Source organism: Armigeres subalbatus, chromosome 1 (assembly GCF_024139115.2).
Source record: "Armigeres subalbatus isolate Guangzhou_Male chromosome 1, GZ_Asu_2, whole genome shotgun sequence".
Taxonomy (NCBI): domain Eukaryota; kingdom Metazoa; phylum Arthropoda; class Insecta; order Diptera; family Culicidae; genus Armigeres; species Armigeres subalbatus.
In genome coordinates, this window is record NC_085139.1 from 86816831 (window position 1) to 86836543 (window position 19713).

A 19713-nucleotide genomic window follows, 5' to 3' on the forward strand; every position below is an offset into this window, starting at 1 on the left:
AAGAAATTTTTGAAATCCCTTTCAATTTTTACGTTTTTTGCTTTTCTGAGAAGATTTTCTTGTACATGCTTCTATATGTTCCTCAATTAGGATCAATTGTTTCTTTGAAACAAATAAGAAAAATAGGCATAATCTATGTCATATCATTTGTTATAATTATATTTTCAATGTCAAAGTGTACCATACATTTTATTTAATAATTCACGAGATTCCTTGATAGATTAATACGTAACACACCTGCGTAACGCATACAAAGTGAAATTATAGACACTTCCGAAGGAAGGGTCAAAACCGATTGATAGCTTTCTGTTTTGAGATATTTTTTTCTAAATTGGTCACGAAAATGGTAATAATAATGATATCGCCGTTTTCCTCTTCCAATATGTGAGAGATTTGGGCATATTTTTATAAAAATAGCGCAAAACGATTTTTTTTTTCATTCTAACCGGGACAAGCAAAGCCACAGCAGCATCGATTCGACAGCACTCGCAACTTTTCGTCCGCTGCAACATGACGCAACAGATGGACAAAGAAAATGTTTATTTTCAAAGCATACGGTTCTTCTGAGAGCCATTGATAGACTTACTAAAGAGTTCTTAAAAATTCTAAAATACTCTAGAGATAAAATGTTATACGCGAATAGCAGATTTTCAAGATTTTTTCATAACCGTTACATAACAAGAACTGTGACATATAATGACATATAATCTCAAAAAATTCCACTATTAGATGAAAAATCGATTGAGAGCTTTTCTTTTTGAGTTTAGCTGAGGTTTAGTTTTTGTTCGAGTTTGACGTTTGCTCACTACTGCCATCTGGTTCGTGATTTGCCTAACTAGCTGAAATCAACAGATGTCGTTAGTGTTCGAACGACTATGAAATTGATGAGTAAATATTCAATGTGTTATGTCTGTTTGTCTGTGGATATATTATACATCTTCAAAGGCATGGTCAAGTCAAGTCCTACGTCCACTTCGCGGTTATGTCACAGACATTACCCACTGTTCGTTTTTGGTAAAAATTTGGTTTGGATTGTATAATGATCTGTTTCCAAGTTACAATATTTTTATAATAATTTGCTCGAAAACACATTCGACCATTTTATAAATTACTCGAGAGTCGATTTTTATTTTAAATTAGTGGAAAATGATCAGTCTGCTGTGCCGAAGATATGTGCAAAATTTCATCCCAATTAAAGAGGTTATTTATGTGTCATTCTACGTGGAATGCGTCAGTCTCAACTATTGGTACCGTTACCCTATTTAAAATGCGTCTGTCAATCGGACGCACAGAATTTGGTGCACGATTTGCAGACATGATACGTGCATGGTGCAACTGTGGATTCGTATTTTTTCGGATGACTGTTGTTTTCAAGAAGATTATAAATTGAGTTAAAGCTGCTTGAGAGGTCTATCAATCGATTGGATTAGATTATTTCGATTTCATCAATGGTGTGACTTTTGTGAGGGTCCAAGATATTGTAAAACAATTCTCTGATTCGTTTCTCAATTAGGTAATCTATGCTGCCTAATTGCTGATAGCAATGGAAATACGTTCAAGTCTTTGCCATTGACTTTTCGGATAATCTTCACTCTCTTGGGCTCATAATTACATAGTTTCAAGTGAATCTAATATTTGTTTTTATTCTTGTTTTGACGTAGGACTACGTCTGTCTTTTTCATTTCTATATTACTTTGCGATTGCGCAAATTGGAGACCGTCACGAAATGATAGACTTAGAACGTTAAAATCTCAGCTGTTTCTCGATGGATTTCAAATATTGTGGAAGGATAATTGGATCTGGATTGGATCTTGGTCCAGCATTTTCTGGACAGAATGGGTTGATTGCAAAAACCTCCCTTCGACGCGCTTGTCGGTTAGCATCAGCAGCAGCTGTGTCGGTTCAAACTCCAGCACCACCGACTCCATCTTCCAGCGAATGGCCCCCGCTTCATCCTCGTGGATTCCGTAGGCAGCCGAAGAACGACAATGTTCCACCCGAAGAATCTGCTCCGCTCTACACCCCGGAGCAACTGATGCCAATATTCGCGCAGCTAACTCGTCAATTATCTGCTGACAAGGACATTCCGAGTCTCAATCAGCGGAGCAAGTTCCAACGCGCACGACATCGTCGCAGGCGTCCCCCATTGCAGTATCCTTGAGCCCCTGCTGTTTAATCTGTTCACCTTGGACATGTCAGAACCTCCAGGAGGCGGCATACTGTATCTGTTTGCAAATGATACCTCCTACGTCTACGAAGGTAAAGTGATCAGAGCGCTAGTGACAAAACTCCAACGAGGCCTGGATGCCCTGACAGAGTACCTCCCCTGCTGGAAAATCTGAATCAACGCGGTTAAGACCTAGGTCATCATTTTCCTCCACTCTAAATCCCCTAAACATGTTCCGCCTGGGGACTGTAAAATCATCCTCCATGGCACGACTGTGGAATGGGCCAATGAGGCCGACTATCTTGACTCGACCCTCGACAACAATCTTTTAGGTTGACAAGACGGTCACAAAGTGTAACGTTTCGATTTGTTGAAACTACTGTACCCTGGGATCAAACCCTAGTAACATTTTGGTTTGATACTGGTTTTATAACACTCTTGTATAGAGTAAATTATAGTCTTCAAGAGTGTTATAAAACTTAAATTGTTACTTGGGAATGGTGGACCAAAAAAATCGATTTTATATCCAATGTCGTAACAGAAACAATCTTGATGTGATATTTTCCTTTTCTCTACCTCCTACAAAATAATATGTTTCGACCAGAAATCCTCCTAGAAACTTCCCCTGAAACTCCTCCGAAAACTCCCCCGAAAATTCCCCCGGAAACTCCCCCGGGAAGTTATCCACAAATTCCTCTGAAAATCGTTCGAAAATCCTTCTCATGTAATTGTAATTCCTCCAAAAAATTATTTAGAAAATAATTATTATTATTTAGGAAATTCATGAGGAAATTCCTTGAAGATCAACCGTCTAAGACGAGTTAAGTAACTCCATTTAATTCCACCAATTATTTCGATATCTTTGCAGATACGTATACTAAACTCTTACTAAAAAGAGCTTAAAATATTTTTTCTGTCCTTGAAGTTGTCTTTTCTTCTCTCCAAGTTTACCTTCTAGACGCTTCTTCGGCTAGTCTTCCAGAAAAATCTCCGACATTTCCTTCACATTCACATTCGAGAGTTCCTGCAAGAATATATGTGGAGTTTCCTTCCATAATTCATCCAGAAGTTTCTTCAGAAATTTATGACGAAAATCCTCCGATTTCGCTCCACAATTTCACTTGTAAAACTATAAGAAATTTCTTCGGAAATTATTCTAGTAACCTTTCCGGGAATTCCTCCAGAAACTCTTCTTTTAATCTCTCGGGGACAACTTCCAGGATTTTTTCCGGGAATGCATCCATAAATTACATAGCGAAATCCTCTAGGATTTCATTCTGGAATTCTTTTCGCAATTGCTTCAGAATATCCTTCAAGAATTTCTCTAGGAATTTCTCCTGGAATTCGTCCAAGTATTTCACCGGAAATTCTTCCAGGTAATTTTCCAGGAATTCTATCAGGCACTTCTCCAGGAATTCCTTCAGAAAGTTTTCCGGGAATTTTACCGCGGAATTCTTTCCGGACTTCACTCGAATTTTATTCCAGAATTTCATTCGGAAATTAATTTGCGACTCCCCCAGGATATCTTTCAAAAGTTCTTCCAGCAATTTCTTCAGAACAAAACCCCGGGAGTTAATCCGGTAATTTCTCCAGAAATTCATCTGGGAATACTTTCAGGATTTCATCTGGGAATTACTCCATTATTTCTTTTGGTGCTTGTGGGAGTTCCTACGGGAGCTCCTCCAGGAGTCCGGGAAACCCTCCTGGAGCTTCACAGGGAATTCCTGGAGGTTATTTGGCAGGAATTTTAAGGGAAATTGGATTTCCGAAATTTCTCAAGAAATTCAACTCCGGGTATTTCACCGGCTGTTCATCTGAAAGTTCCTCCGAGGGTAGTTCCTCCAGGAATTTATGCAGGGTTTCTTTCAGGAATTCATTTAGGCTTTCTTTAAGAATTTATCTACAAATTCCTCCAGAAGTTCCTCCGAGAATTTATCTGGGAGTTCCTCCGAAAGGTCCTCTAAAATTATTCCAGGAGTTCTTCCTGGAATTCTCACGGAAGTTCATTTGGGAGTTTATCCAGAAGTTCTTACGAGAGTTCCTCCGGGAATTCCTTCAGGATTTCCTCCGGAAATTCTTCCTGTAGTTCTTCAAGAAATTCCTTCAGAAGTTCCACCGGCAATTTCTGCCAGCATTCCTCTGGAAGTTCCTCCTCAGAGAAACACCCGGAAGAACTGCCGGAGAAACTCCCGGAAGAATTCACGTAGAAACTGCCGGTGGTTATCTCGGAGGAATTCCCGAAGGAACTGCCGGAGGAACTCCCGAAGGAATTCCAGGAGGAATTTCTAGAGAAACTATCGGAAGAACTTCGGGAGGCATTTCCTGCTAAATTTCTGAAGAAAGCCTAAATAATTTCCTGGAAGAGCTACAGGTGAAACTCCCGAAGAAACTCCCGCATGAATTGCCGGAGGAACTTTCAGAGGAATTCTCGAAGTAACTCCAGGATGAATTAGTGAAGAAACTCTCGGGAGAATTTTCAGAGGAACTTCTGGAAGAACTGCCAGCGGAACTACCAGAAGGATTCTCGAAAAAAAATCATGGAGAATTCATCTTATTGATAAATCTCTTCTAGCTGATGCATTTGTAGGGGTTTGTAGCTGGATTATCATCATGATCATCAGAGGACCTCCCTGAGAATTTCCTGAGGAGCTCCCAGCGAAATTCCCGGAGGAGCTTCTGGAGGATTTTCTATATAAGTTCATAAAGAAGCCTAAATGAATTCCAGAAAGAAAGCCTGAATGAATTCCCGGAGGAAATTCTGGAGAAATTTAGAGGAACCCTCGTTGGAACTACCGGAATAACTCTCGGAGGAAATCCTGGAGGAATTATTGGAGGAACTGCCGGAGAAATTCCTGAAAGGCTTCCCGGAGGAACTCCTGGAGGAATTTCCGGAGAAACTCGCAGTGGAAATCTTGAAGTTTCCACCGGAATTCTTTCAGGATCCCTCCAATAATTTATCTAGGAATTCCTCCGAAAATTCCATTGATAATTTCATTTGCGGTATAATTTCTGTGTAAATTGGATGGAATTGATGGAATTCCTGGAGAAATTCTTTTGAATTTTGTTACCCGCTAGCTACACCGAAGCTAGGATAGGGAGACAAAAACATGGTCGTTTACCTCATTTCACACTTTACACCCACAACCGAACTTACCTACGAACATACACGTGCCCACCGGCGGGCTATGGTGGGACGATCGGCAAACTGTGTCGTACCTAAAGTGCTCAAAAGCTGAACAGGAAATAAATTCTTCCTCGATCCCAATAAGCGAGGACTGACGACTCCTTCGTGAGTCCGTAAACGAGGTGAAAAACGAACTGAAAGAGACTAATCAGGGCTATGCTCTTAATTAATGTACTCTGTACACAGTGCTTTCATCTTACTTGATGGGCTACAGCTCTTCGATGAACCTACGCCGAATGGAGTATCCTTCTCCACTGGACTCGATCCTGGGCCAATCGCTTCCAGTCGCCCTGAACATTGAGCGCCCTCAACTGCAAAAAGCCATCGTGTACGCGGCCTTCCACGAAGCCTTCGACCTCTTCCGGGTTCTCTACTAATTATTATCTTCGCTTGACGTTATTCCGGCATACGAACAACGTGACCAGCCCACCGTAGTCTACCGTGTTGTATAAGCTTAATAATACCCAGCCCTTTATACACCTGGTACAATTCGTGATTCATGCGGCGCCGCCAGATACCGTTCTCCTGTTTAACGCCGAGTATTGTCCGCAGCACCTTACGCTCAAACACTCCGAAAGCTCTCCGATCAGCCTCCTTTAACGTCCATGTTTCATGACCGTATAAAGCCACCGGAAGAATCAGAGTAGAATACAGCGCGATATTTGTTTTCGGTTGCAGACTACGGGACTTAAGCTGGTTACGAAGTCCGTAATAAGCCCTATTTGCAGCAAGATACACAAATTCTTCTACCACTTCAAATTTTTCACCATCCAGGACCATTTCGCTACCACCACCACTAATGAACCCACGTTGATTGCCAGCGACCATGTAGAGTAGAGTGGGTCAAGAGTACCCACTTAGTTTTCAATCGACCATGGGGACCTTATGAAACAAGCTTCTGCATATCAAATCAATGTCGACGATTCGTATACTCTTCCTTTATTAACTAAATTAATGATTTCGTGTGTGTTACTTCTACGTGAAAACGATTTACAATGATATGGAAATGCTAATATCATCTTTCTGCCAAGCTCCTGCATTCATACGGGAGCTTGACAGAAGGAAGGTCGTGCGATATGTGCCATCACAAATATTGCCCTCCGCTCGCTTTCAAATCGACTTCTTTAAAAACATTCTTCATGCTCGCCGTATCCTAACGGAACTATCAATTCTATACTTTCGCCTCTAATGCTATCATGAACATGTACGTCCAAGTTTGGAAGATGATATTAGCATTTCCATATCATTGTCTTCCTTTATGTTACCCAATGGAAAACATATTGGATATAATTAAATTCGTTCTAGCCGAACCCTTATTGCAAGACACCTAAAGAACGCACTCTTACCCCACCGGTGGGGTAAGAGTGCGCATTGGGTGGGGTAAAAGTACGCACTTTTCCAAACATGTGTTTTAAGTATTTATTAACACAAATATGATCTAACAACATTTAATTGATGTTTTCTGAAAGTATATTTTGGAATGTTTGAAGATTACGTAACTCTGAAAGAGGGAGGGGTCCTAGAAATGTGAACTTACATGCGAAAAAAAAAACATTGTGTTTTTTTAAATACCAAAAAACTATGGAGGTGGATTGGATCCTCATACATCTTGCAATAGAGCCCCCCCCCCAGCTAAGCGTTGCGTAATTTATGGATGTGTCTTTTGATAAAATGAAATAATCATTTAGATGATATTGTGTTTTCAAACTATGTTTAGATGTAAAACAATAACTAATACAATTTTATGATTTCGTTTCTGCGCTTTGTTCGCTAAGTCGCTTCTAACACCAAATGGTTTCAGCTTATCCTTAGAAGGAGAACTTAATAATTTAATAATTTCCGATTTCTATCCCTTTTTTCATTGTTGTGGATCTTTTCGCTTCGGAAGTAGTCTTATTTCGGACGAAAATACGGGTTTGACATCAAAACTTTAAGATTCATATGCGTACTCTTGCCCCACACGTTCCTGCGTACTTTTACCCCACAGCCCCAATATCTATACAGTTAATGGTTTTGACCAACCCAACTGATCTTTTGCACCATAAAGTACTCTATGCAATAGGTTATCGAAATGGTATAATGTTCACCAGATTGAACGTATGTATGGTAATGGAATACTAGTTGCGAAAACACAATTATTTTTAGCAAAATGACCAAAAAAATTATCTTACTTCATATCTCCTTTGTTGTTTATTCAAATCGTTCACAATTACACATGATAATAGTTGGCCAGAATACCTGTCAAACTTATGCAGTGCTGCTAGTTTATCTTTTTTTATAACTTCAAAAAATCGAAAACGTACTCTTACCCCCACGCGCACTCTTGCCCCACTCTACTCTACTTGGTTTTCCGTCGTTGATCGGCCCTCAGGAAAACCTGCTTGGTATTCGCCGACGAAGAACTCTTCAAGCAGTCTCAATCTGTTGAATAGAATACGGGACATAATTTTGTATGCCGAATTAAGGAGGGTTATTCCTCGGTAATTGGCGCACTCCAGTTTGTGCCTTTTCTTAAAGAGAGGGCAAATGAGGCAGTCCAACCAGCTAGCAGACATTTCCTCGTCTTCCCATATTTTCGACATAATATGGTGCAGAACTTCATAAAGCTGCTCACTGCCATGTTTGAGAAGTTCAGCCGGGAGCTGGTCCTTCCCCGCAGCCTTATTGTTTTTCAGCACTTTAACAGCTTTTTTAACCTCATCTAGTGTAGGTGACTCCACAGCTTGTCCATCGTCGCTAATATTTATTCTGTTCACCGATGCACCGTCACTTCCTCCATTCAACAATGTCTCGAAGTGTTGCTTCCACCTTGCAGCCACTTCGGTTTTATCTGTCAGCGAATTCCCTTCTTGGTCGTTGCACATGACGGGAGATGGCGCTGTCTTTCTCCGCATGCCATTGACAGACTCATAAAACCTCCGCATATCGTTCTGCTCCATTTTTTCCTGCGCCTTACTAATAACTTGTTCTTCGTACTCTTTTTTGTTCCTGCTTCCTTGTACCGATCTCTATTCGATCGGGTACCCGATACCAACATCCGGCTTCTGGCAACGTTCTTCTCGTCTGTCACTCTCTGACACTCCACATCGAACCAACCCGTCTCCGATAACAATTTTCACGTCATGCTTTGGGCACTCTCCATAGGCTTTATCGTGACGTCCGCTCTAGGCCCCGAATGATGGCGCGGTTACGTCCGTGCACTCGATGTAGGCGATGAACGAAAGGAGCTTGGCAATGACCGCTACCGGGCTCGAACAGTGACGGGGTGGTGCTTTCGTACAGACGATGGCCTGTACAGTGCCCGAACTGGGGCGTAGTTGCGATGCCGTCCCAGGTGGCGATGGCGATGGTCGAAAGGCGTTGGGAAACGGTCGGACGGTGGCCGATACAATGTCCGAGCCAGGGCGTGGTTACGAGGTCGTTACGATGATGGTGTACGGGCGACGAGTCACTGGGTAGTGGTTGGAATCCGAACAATGGCCAACAATGGCGATGGCGGTCACAATGGCCGTGGACACCACTAGCTCGCGCTCCACGCGGGCGTTCTCACACACGACACTCGTCTCGCCTGAATCCGACGGGTCCGGGAACCACTGGAGATCGTCCCTTCCGAGGCACCACCTAATCGACCCTGCGACACGGAAAGAGCAAGAAAACATAAATAGGCCCGCTTGAACCTACTCCTATAATAAGTACCCTAATGAAGTCACTGTAATTATGTTCACTGTACAAAATTGTAGGCACAAATAAACGATTTAACTTTTCTTTCTTCCGTTTGGTTTACAATAGATTTCTTCTCTTTTCTTTTCTCAAATTGTAGTCTTTTTAGATTACACATAAGATCTAACAAAAGATTAACACAATAAATAACAGTTTTTGACCAACAATCATAATAACGTTTTACTAACCGCACTATCACTTTGCTTTAAGGCAGTCTCACCTGTCCTAGACCACCTGGCGGTATAAAGGTACTGATTAAAGACTTTCACTTAGGAAATCACTGGATTACTTTTTGTTAATTTATATTATTAATATAGTTTATATAGTTGCGCTAGTGTTCCTATAGTTACGAGTCCTATAGGAAAACAATGGGATTCGCAACTATAGGAACACGAATTAAAAACACCGCAACTATTGGAACACTGCACCAATAATTGGAGTTATCATTTTAGGTAAGAATGATGGATTCTGCAGCGATTGGATAACGCTTCGTTTAAAATATAATCGATGAGCTTTCGAATTCGTACTTAAGGTGAGCGAAAGTATAAACGTGGTGTAAGCGAACAAATAGTGGTGGATCGTGCTTAGTTCCTCCACTATTGGGTCTTTTACCCCTACTACAAAAGGCGACGCGCTATTGTGATCCAGCCTTTACTGTTGGTTTACTTTTATTTTTATTTTTTGTATTTATTAGTGAGACTTTCAGCCCAAGGCTGGCTCGCCTCGTTAGGTTGTGGATTCGTTTTGAAAGTTTTTGAAACTTAGGAAATAGCGCCGTGCTCTAATATCTACTCTAATAACTACTGAAAAAATAGCAATTTAGAAGACCTAAAAAAGTTGCCCTCCCCCCCCCTACTCGAAATCCTGGCTACTCCCATGCCGTCTTACCCTAAGGGGCAAGCCAGATTAAACGCGGCGTGCGATGCGACAGTGCAATTTGACAGCCTGTTGATAATGATTGTTATTCAACCTTGACCTTGCTGAAAAGAATTTATAACATTAATATTTAACACAGTGTTGACCCGATTTTGCCACTCCCTATTCTTTTCTACCCCTTATTTTATCACGTTTACGACCGAGTTTTATCACCCCAATAAATTTCGAAAATTTAAGTTCTTATTATTTTTGTAAATATGCGGTATCATGATTACAATGATTTCCATTGTATAATTTTTACCGCTTGTGGATTATTATGAACGAATTCTGAGTACCTGTGAAGAATTCTGTAAGCATTTTCGACAATCAATAATGGGTACCGTTCACGCATTTTGCCTATCCAAGCCATAAACTGATACATATTTGTGAAATGAATTAAAAAATTGAAAATACATTTTTTTTGTTTTTGTGCACATGCCCTATTTTATCACCTCAAAATTTACCAGGGGGTGATAAAATCGGGATATTACTGTAAATACTTCAAAGCATGTTTAGTATAAGCTCTGTAATTAAAAAAAACATGTTCATGCATTTATGTTCTATTTCTAAATGTATACTTGGGGTCTCCAGTTAGCCTTGCGAGCAAAGGCATAGCGTCAACAATCCGTAAACGGCGAGTTCGTTTTACGGTCCGACCTAGGATGTTTTCGGGTGGAAAACATTCTCGAACCTTTGGGCACAGTGTACGTATTGTGCTTGCCGTCAAAGATCCAACGATGATTAAAAAATGTATGTATGTCTGTCATACAGAGAAAAGCTCTTAATTAGTAACTATGAAAATGCAAATAGAACATTTAGTAGAAAAACACGCCTTGCTCTGGAATGTAGAGCCGTTGAAGAAGAAAGATCAATAACTGTGCAGACACCGAATCGCAAACTATCGGAATCCAGTTCAACGCACTTTGTACCGGCGAGCCAGAAGAAGACATAAGAAATAGATACATTCATTGCGATAAACCCCCCGCCATGATATATGACTAGCAAAACGTTGCGAATTTCCGTTATCGGACATAAATCAGATACGGCTCCCGAGTAGTAGAGGCCCAAATTTAGATTGAGTGGACGAGACAAATCAATCAAACAGCTCGCCAATCGGTTGATTAAAAAGCGACGCAAGTCCTTTTATTTGCAATAAAAATATTTTTTTATGATTCGGCTCATAAATTTAGATGAATGTTCATCATCTACTGAATAATACAAATAAACGAAATCGAGCACAGAAGACATAAAAATGTGGAGATTTGATTTATAAGGGGTGTTCCAACATCAGTCTTGTTCGGGAGTTGAATCAAAAACGGATGAGACGCCAACAACATAAGTGGCATGCTTTTGCGAAGAAAGAATTCCAAGTCCAATGTGGTCAAAAAGTTACGTAATCGACTCATTATACATAATGGACTTATGCAGTTCCTCAAACATGCAGTTCAAGCACCTTTTACTACTTATCACAGATCCGATTGTAAAGTTGTAAAGATAGCCAATACCAGACACAGTGCGTTCCCTCTGTTATCGGTCTTAGCGGGACGATAAGGCTGCAACTATAAGACCGCCATGGTCCGGCAGACCACCAACAGTCACTTCCAATTGTCACTTAGTATTGCGATGAAATTTTTGCCAAGCGTCCTCGCGGTAGCCTTGGCCTTTGGCGCGGTGTCGGCTCAGTTCGATCCGCACCAATGGTCCGGCCGTAGCGGAATCGTGCATCTGTTTGAGTGGAGATGGAACGACATTGCCGATGAGTGTGAGCGGTTCTTGGCCCCGATGGGTTACGCCGGTGTCCAAGTCTCGCCTCCGACGGAGAACGTCATCATTTCTACAGAATACAGAGGCCGAATTCGCCAGCATGGTTTGGCGTTGCAATCAGGTGGGCGTGAGAATCTACGTCGACATTGTCATCAACCATATGGCGGCCGTTTCCGGGACTGGGACTGGAGGTTCGACGGTGTCCGGACTGAACTTCCCCGCTGTGCCTTATGGATCGAACGACTTCAACCCGCATTGCGAAATTTTGAATTACAACGATCGGTATCAGGTGCGTAACTGCTGGTTAGTTGGACTGCCGGATTTGGCCCTGGGTACGCAATGGGTTCGTGATAGAATTGTCGATTTGATGAACAAGTGCATCGGATATGGCATTGCTGGATTCCGTGTGGATGCTGTCAAGCATATGTGGCCTGGAGATCTGGAGCATGTTTTCAACAGGCTCAATAATCTGAATACCGATCACGGTTTTCCAGCAGGATCAAGGCCTTTCTTGACGCAGGAGGTCATTGATTTGGGTGGTGAGGCAATCAGTGCCACGGAATATACTCATCTGGGAACGATCACCGAGTTCAAGCATTCGGCCGAAATCGGTCGTGTGTTCTACGGACGTGATAGATTGGCCCATCTGTCCAACTGGGGAGAGGGATGGGGATTCCTTCCATCACACTTGGCCCTCGTATTCGTTGACAATCATGATAACCAACGTGGCCATGGAGCCGGAGGTGATAATATTCTTACCTACAAAGTGTCGAGAAACTACAAAATGGCTACCGCCTTCATGTTGGCTCATCCATTCGGAATCGTTCGCATCATGAGTTCTTTCGCTTTTGACAACGGCGATCAGGGACCACCACAGGACGCAAACGGAAACTTGATTCCTCCGTCGATCAACGCCGATAACACCTGCGGCAACGGATGGGTTTGTGAACATCGCTGGCGCCAGATCTACAACATGGTCGGTTTCCGTAATGCCGTCGGAAATAGTGCCATCAGCAACTGGTGGTCCAACGGAAACCAGCAGATTGCGTTCTGCCGTGGCACTTCTGGATTCGTGGCATTCAACTTGGAAGGTTCGGATTTGAATCAGAACTTGCAGACGTGTCTACCGCAAGGAACGTATTGTGATGTCATTTCTGGAAGCAAGAGTGGATCGTCCTGCACCGGTGGTACCGTTCAGGTTGGATCTGATGGACGTGCCAACATTGTGATTGCCTCCAATGCCTACGATGGTGTTTTGGCTATTCATGTCAACGCTAGGCTGTAAGATGGCTTGAAAAGAAAGAATTGGAAATGTCGCAAATCTATACTGTTGAATTATGTAATAATAGATTGCAGCTTTTATTATTATTGTTAAAATGTTGTTTGATATTCGAAACACAGTTTGGATTGTAGTCAAAGTAATTACTCCGAAATACCTACTTGGCACGTGTTCAAGCTTTCCTTCTCTAAATGGTCATCGTGTTTAAATTCTGTGTCTGCAAATCGATGAGTTTTTTTCCACGACGCCTTGCAAAACAGTTTCAACTTTTTTGCCCCAAATGCATGATTATATTATGATCTACTCTGCATGTGTTTGATAATGATTTTTCTGTTTTTCAAATTTCAAAGGGCATGCTCGTCTACGGTTGGTAGTAATCTCTCCAGCTCAGTGAAGTACGAATCAATTCCCCATCCCGCACGAAAAACTTGTTCTCAGCAAACAAGTTAAGAGGAATTCTGCGCAAAATCACGCTTTGTCGATTTCTGCTCACGAAATTTGTCACAAATCTGTTTTTTGCAAAGCTTTTTGTAAATCTGCATAAACTATCGTTAAATTTTCAAATCCAAGACTGTTGCGAACGATTTCCTCAGTGAACATCTATTTTTTGTCATTATTTATGAGAATTTTGACATTTGGATCAGTTCTTCACTCGTCATAAGTACCAAGGCCAGGGGTACTTGGAAGAGGGAAGTGTGTTAAAATGGCCACCCTCACTGCCGTAATCCGGCAAAGTGACGTATATTGCATTTTCCAAAAATGGTGTTATACGAGTAGTACTCATCGTACTTTTTAACAGAAAAATGGAAATCATGTATATTATAAAAATTTTTTTCAGATTACAGCAGCTCAGGTCCAACCTTGGGATCTTCCATAAGCAACATTTTATTAAAGAATGAATATTAAGACTAACTTTAATGAAACTTAGAAATAATAATTAAACATTTGAGTAAAATTTGGTTTGAAGTTAAAAGCTGGTCGACGAAGGTAACATAGACGAAACATAGGTGAACAATTTTAGTGTTCCAAAGTTGATCCAGAAACCCGGAACCAGTCTTACAGTAGAGATCCAGGTGTCCATTGGTGGCCTTGATGCAGGATCTGTTGATGTTGAGTGCGCTGCTCTCCGTAGATGCTAAAATTGGTTTAAGGCGAGGATCATGCCCCAGAAGATGCCAATCTAACTCCCTATGGTAGAAAGATAAACTCAGTACGGAGAGATTTCCGAAAACATGTGCTAGATTGACCGCATGTTAAATATACTGAAAAGAATACCAGGTTACAGACGAAACGACCAAGAGATATAGGAAGCGGGTTAGGCGATGTTGTTGGAATTGAGTTGGGTGAGGATTTCCCAGCTAACCTTATTGGAATCCACAGTTATTTTTTTAAATTTTATTTATTGTACCTCGTCTTCAACTTATATATTGCACAGACTGATTGTTTGATTTAATCATATTGAAAAAAAAAAACTAATTTGCTGACATTAGAGTCGAAAAAACAATACACTTCGTTGAATAGTCTGCAGCATAAGTCTAATGGATTATTGTGACCATAATGTGTGCGGTGGCCACGGATCTATATCAATTGACGGTTCTTGAGTTGACGAGACGGTGCATGAAATCGAACATTCTCCAGGATGTCACGGCAGTCGATGTTGCGCTTTATGACGTCGAAAATAAACATCTTCTAAAGCATCACTCGACGGTCTGCAAATGGTTGCAAGTCAATCAAAGCACAACGATTTCGATAAGGAGGCAGGTTTGATGGATCGTTCCATGGTAAGCGGCGCAAGGCGTAGTTGATGAAGCGTTTCTGTATTCTCTCCATGCGTTCAATGTGGCAAATAAATTTGCTGTTGCGACAGGTGATCGGGAGGAAAGCGTACGATAAGTGACATCAACAGGGATATTGTTCGACCCCTTCCGTTTCTTAATGTAGGTCCAGAACGATGAAGGATCATTTTTCAAATTTGCTTGAATACTTTCCATGTACTCACAATGCTGCATACGAGTATATTCATCTTCAGCTAACCGCAGGTTAGTCGCGTTCATTTTAATCCTGCTTCGGAAGAACTTCTTTCTGCATTTTCGCAGACGATTGCGAAGATTTAGGAGCTGTGGCGTCCACCAGGGTTGATTGTACTTCTTAGATGTTCGGCAAATTTTAACCGGCACGTTTTCTCGGATGATCTGTTTGATAGTGCGATAGAACGCAGTAACAGAATCGTCGATTGAGGCATAATTCATAACATGATTCCACTCCGTGCATTGACGATTTGATAATCCCACCTGTTGAAGTCGTAGTCAAAGGTAGATATTGGCACTGATCTTTCATCGCGAGAACGGACGTCAATGGTTAAAACTAATGGCTTGTGATGAGGGTCAATTTTTAGAAGAGCAGATGGCACCTCGAAGAGATCTATGATGCATGGATCGCTTACGAATACCAAGTCAAGAAGTTTGCCGTTCGCGTCCAGAAAATCATTGATCTGATGCAGACCGGACGACAACAAGGACTCTGATAGGGCAAGCTCCTGATCAGTTGACGCGTTGATAGGCAAGTATCCGTTATCTTCATCATCGAAATGCCAGATTAGATTCGGCCGATTTAATCTCCGAGGCAAACAATGACGTCGCAGTAATCGGCACGATTCAGTATCTGGCTATTAGAATCAGCGTGATTCGTGTAGATATCAGGGCAACTGTTTGAGCGAATATAGATGCAGCTAACGTAAAGCGAGAACTGAGGCAAAATAATGCAAACAATGGCTTGTTCTAGACAATCACAAAAATACACTGCAGTTCCTCATTTCATTTATTTAGTCTACATCTAAACAGATAACACAGAATCAACAATTTGACGCCACAATACACGGTTCGAGGCCGCATCTCTCCATCCTCGAATACGCCCTACGCTTGCCAAGTCGTTCTGCACCTGGTCTGCCCATCTCGCTCGCTGCGCTCCACGCCTTCTTGTGCCTTCCGGATCGGAAGGGAACACCATCTTTGCAGGGTTGCTGTCCGGCATTCTTGCAACATGCCCTGCCCATCGTACCCTTTCGACTTTAGCAACCTTCTGGATACTGGGTTCGCCGTAGAGCTGGGCGAGCTCATGGTTCATTCTTCACCGCCACATACCGTCTTCTTGCACACCGCCAAAGATGGTCCTAAGCACCCGTCTCTCGAATACTCCGAGTGCTTACAAGTCCTCCTCGAGCATTGTCCATGTTTCATATCCATAGAGGACAACCGGTCTTATAAGCGTCTTGTACATGACACATTTGGTGCGGTGGCTAATCTTTTTGACCGCAGTTTCTTCTGGAGCCCGTAGTAGACCCGTCTTCCACAGATGATGCGCCTTCGTATTTCCACGGCTAACATTGTTATCAGCCGTTAGCAAGGATCCGATGTAGACGAATTCCTCGACCACCTCGAAGGTATCCCCGTCTATCGTAACACTGCTTCCCAGGCGGGCCCTGTCACGCTCGGTTCCGCCCACTTTGTCTTTGACGCATTCACCACCAGTCCAACTTTTGATGCTTCACTTTTCAGGCGGGTGTACAGTTCTGCCACCTTTGCAAATGTTCGGCCGGCAATGTCCACGTCATCCGCGAAACAAATAAATTGACTCTCCGTATGACACCTTCTAGCGCAATGTTGAGCAACAGGCACGAAAGTCCATCACCTTGTCTTAGTCCCCGGCGCGATTCGAACGAACTGGAGTGTTCGCCCGAAATCTTCACACAGTTTTGCACACCATCCACCGTTGCTTTGATCAGTCTGGTAAGCTTCCCAGGGAAGCTGTTCTCGTCCATAATTTTCCATAGCTCTACGCGGTATATACTGTCGTATGCCGCCTTGAAATCAACGAACAGATGATGCGTTGGGACCTGGTATTCACGGCATTTTTGAAGGATTTGCCGTACAGTAAAGATCTGGTCCGTTGTCGAGCGGCCGTCAACGAAGCCGGCTTGCTAACTTCCCACGAACTTATTCACTAATGATGACAGACGACGGAAGATGATCTGGGATATCACTTTGTAGGCGGCATTAAGGATGGTGATCGCTCGAGTTCTCACACTCCAGCTTGATGCCTTTCTTGTAGAGGGAATAACCCCTTCCTTCCACTCCTCCGGTAGCTGTTCAGTTTCCCAGATTCTGGCTATCAATTTGTGCAGGCAAGTGGCTAGCTTTTCCGGGCCCATCTTGATGAGCTCAGCCCGATACCATCCTTACCAGATGCATTTGCTAGGGAGTATGGGTTCGATTCCTCTCCGATAAGAAGGAAACTTTTCATGATAAGAAAATTCTCCACTGGTCCACTGGGTGTTATGTGCCCTGTCCGTTGTATCATGCTAAGTGTTAAGTGCCCAGCTTGTACGACCTCTGGTCGAAGACGGTGTTCCTATCTTTTACATTTTAGTTACCAATCCTTGAAATTTCAGGACCCGTAACGCTGGGTAGACACCTTTACGTGCTGTGTTACGGGTAAGATCTACCACGGTTACATTGCCAGCTACAGGCAAATCCTGACCCAATGAATACCTTCCTCATTATCCAACTCCGTGGTACTTATGACGATGCCGCTATTTATTTGACCTCTCGTTATGTAAGTACCACCTCAGCACTTCCTCCCTCATCCTAGTAACGGTGAAGATTGGCGTAGGTAGGAGTAGTAATCCCCATGCTTTTGTTATTTTTGTTTAAGACTGGATTCAAGGAACACTCCTCTTCTTGATTTCTGATAGCATTCTAGATGAGGATCTCAAAAGTAAATCATGAGTATCACTAGTGTCCAATCTACGAATTACACCGTAACAGTGTTAATGCTAATTTTAATTCTAATGCCACTCCTTGAAATTTCAGGGTTTATCGAGCTTTTTTCGAGATTCAAGGATTATGTATTTTTTCGGATTATCAAGATAATTGGACATTCAAAGTTTTCGGTAAATAGCAGCAACATCGCATCGCTTGAATACTTTACCAGAGAAATCTGCAGAAAGAAATGCCTTCAAAATGTCTGGTATTACAGGCATACGATACGTTGTACTCAGCTATCACAATGTCGAAAGGTTTCTCTTGACAATCCTTTCAGAAATGCCATGCATCTTTGAGGGTTATGTTGGAAAGCTAGAGGTCATAGGCACACTTTAAAAAAAACTCGCAATGCAATGCAACGCAATGTAACTATAAAAGTCTTAAAGAGTTGATGATTTGCTGATGAATTGTTAGATTTGTTAGAATTCTTCGGTAACCTAAGCATCCTGTGTCTCCTGCTCAAGTTAAACAATTGTCTTTTCATGTTGTCTAAATATTGCAGGCAATTTATTATTTTACTTGAATTTTCTTTATTCAATCAAAATCTCAGCTATTGTATTTGTTCTGTTAGTCGGTTACTTCTATAGCCCCCTAGCCCCTGTAGTTACGCCAGTGACTGACTGACAAACGTTACGTTAATCCATGACTCGACCCCGTTCCTTCTGAACATGCTAAAGCTATGTCCATTTAGAATCCGGATTAACAAAATCATCTGTATCTCAAAGTCAAAGGTCAAAACAAGGGTAATTGATTGTACTTTAAGGAAAAATATTGATACAAATAATTTATTCTTGTTTCTAGTGAAAATTTGCACCTTCTTCTTTATTCCTCTCATCAAAAGCTGCACACCTCCGAGTCAACTTCCTTGGCACATTTGTTCCACATTTTGGTCGCCTGAGTCGCGTCCCGAGCTGTTTTTTCCACTTTTCTTAAGCTTCCGCTTCATTACTGCCCAAAATGTCTCGATGGGCCGGAGCTGTGGGCAGTTGCGTGGATTTATTTTTTTATCGATGAAATCTTCGTTATCATCGCGGTACCACTGGATAACTTCTAGGCTGTAGTGGCAACTCACCAAATCTGGCCAAAACTTCACGGGACCTTTATGGGCTTTATGGAAAATCGACCGCGGTTTTTGAGACATTCCTCCTTGTACAGTTTCGAGTCCATCGTCTTATTCGTCACAAACACTTAGGTCTTTGCCCCACAGTTGCATATCCCTTGCCAAAATAATCCTTCGGTTTTTTGCAAGTTTGTCCAAAAAGCAAACTTAAACTTCGCAGGAACTACTCCTCGTGCCGTCACCATGTAGAATTCTTGCAGGAAGCTGTCCGAAATCGATTTTGACGTAGGTTCCATCGTCGATGAGCAGGATTATCAACGTGGGTGTGCAGACTTTTTCTCTCCTTTCGGCTTCCATCTGGAATAATTTTTGACATGCTGCTCTAAACTTCGTGAAATTGTGGCATAAATTGTGGGCGCCTAGGTAGACCAACCGCTGTAAAATAATTCTTGCAGCGGTCACTTTCCGTGCCGCTGCAATACAATAAATGATTCCGGATTCTAAATGGACATAGCTTTAGCGGAACCATCATTGACTAGCAATGCGTCGAGCTTCGCTAGCACCTCTAGTAACGCTTGACAGCGGCTGCCCCACTTCACTGCAAAAGCCTTAAAATCTCCTGCCACAGCAGCAGCTGAGCAGTTGCAGACTGGTTAAGATTCAGCTGCGGCTTTATCTTGTTTGTCTCTCCGATGGAACACGAAGATTTACCCATAACGTTACAGGCTTGCTTTTTTCTGGCCTTTTTGGCTTCCGCAACCGGTAACCCAGAAGAAGGCTACCTGCGTGATAAAAGCACCGTCT

General features: G+C 42.2%; 2 protein-coding genes across 2 annotated transcripts in view; one reads left to right on the top strand and one right to left on the bottom strand.

Moving 5' to 3' along the window:
• The window catches only part of LOC134206327 (uncharacterized), a 380581-nt gene that overhangs the window by 294222 nt on the left and 66646 nt on the right, over positions 1–19713 (bottom strand). The gene's annotated exons all lie outside the window — the stretch shown is intronic.
• Positions 11534–13139, top strand: LOC134219973 (alpha-amylase A-like). Its single transcript, XM_062698922.1, is given in 2 exon segments — positions 11534–11821; positions 11823–13139. Coding segments are annotated over 2 exon segments (1476 nt in total). The 5' UTR covers positions 11534–11558; the 3' UTR covers positions 13036–13139.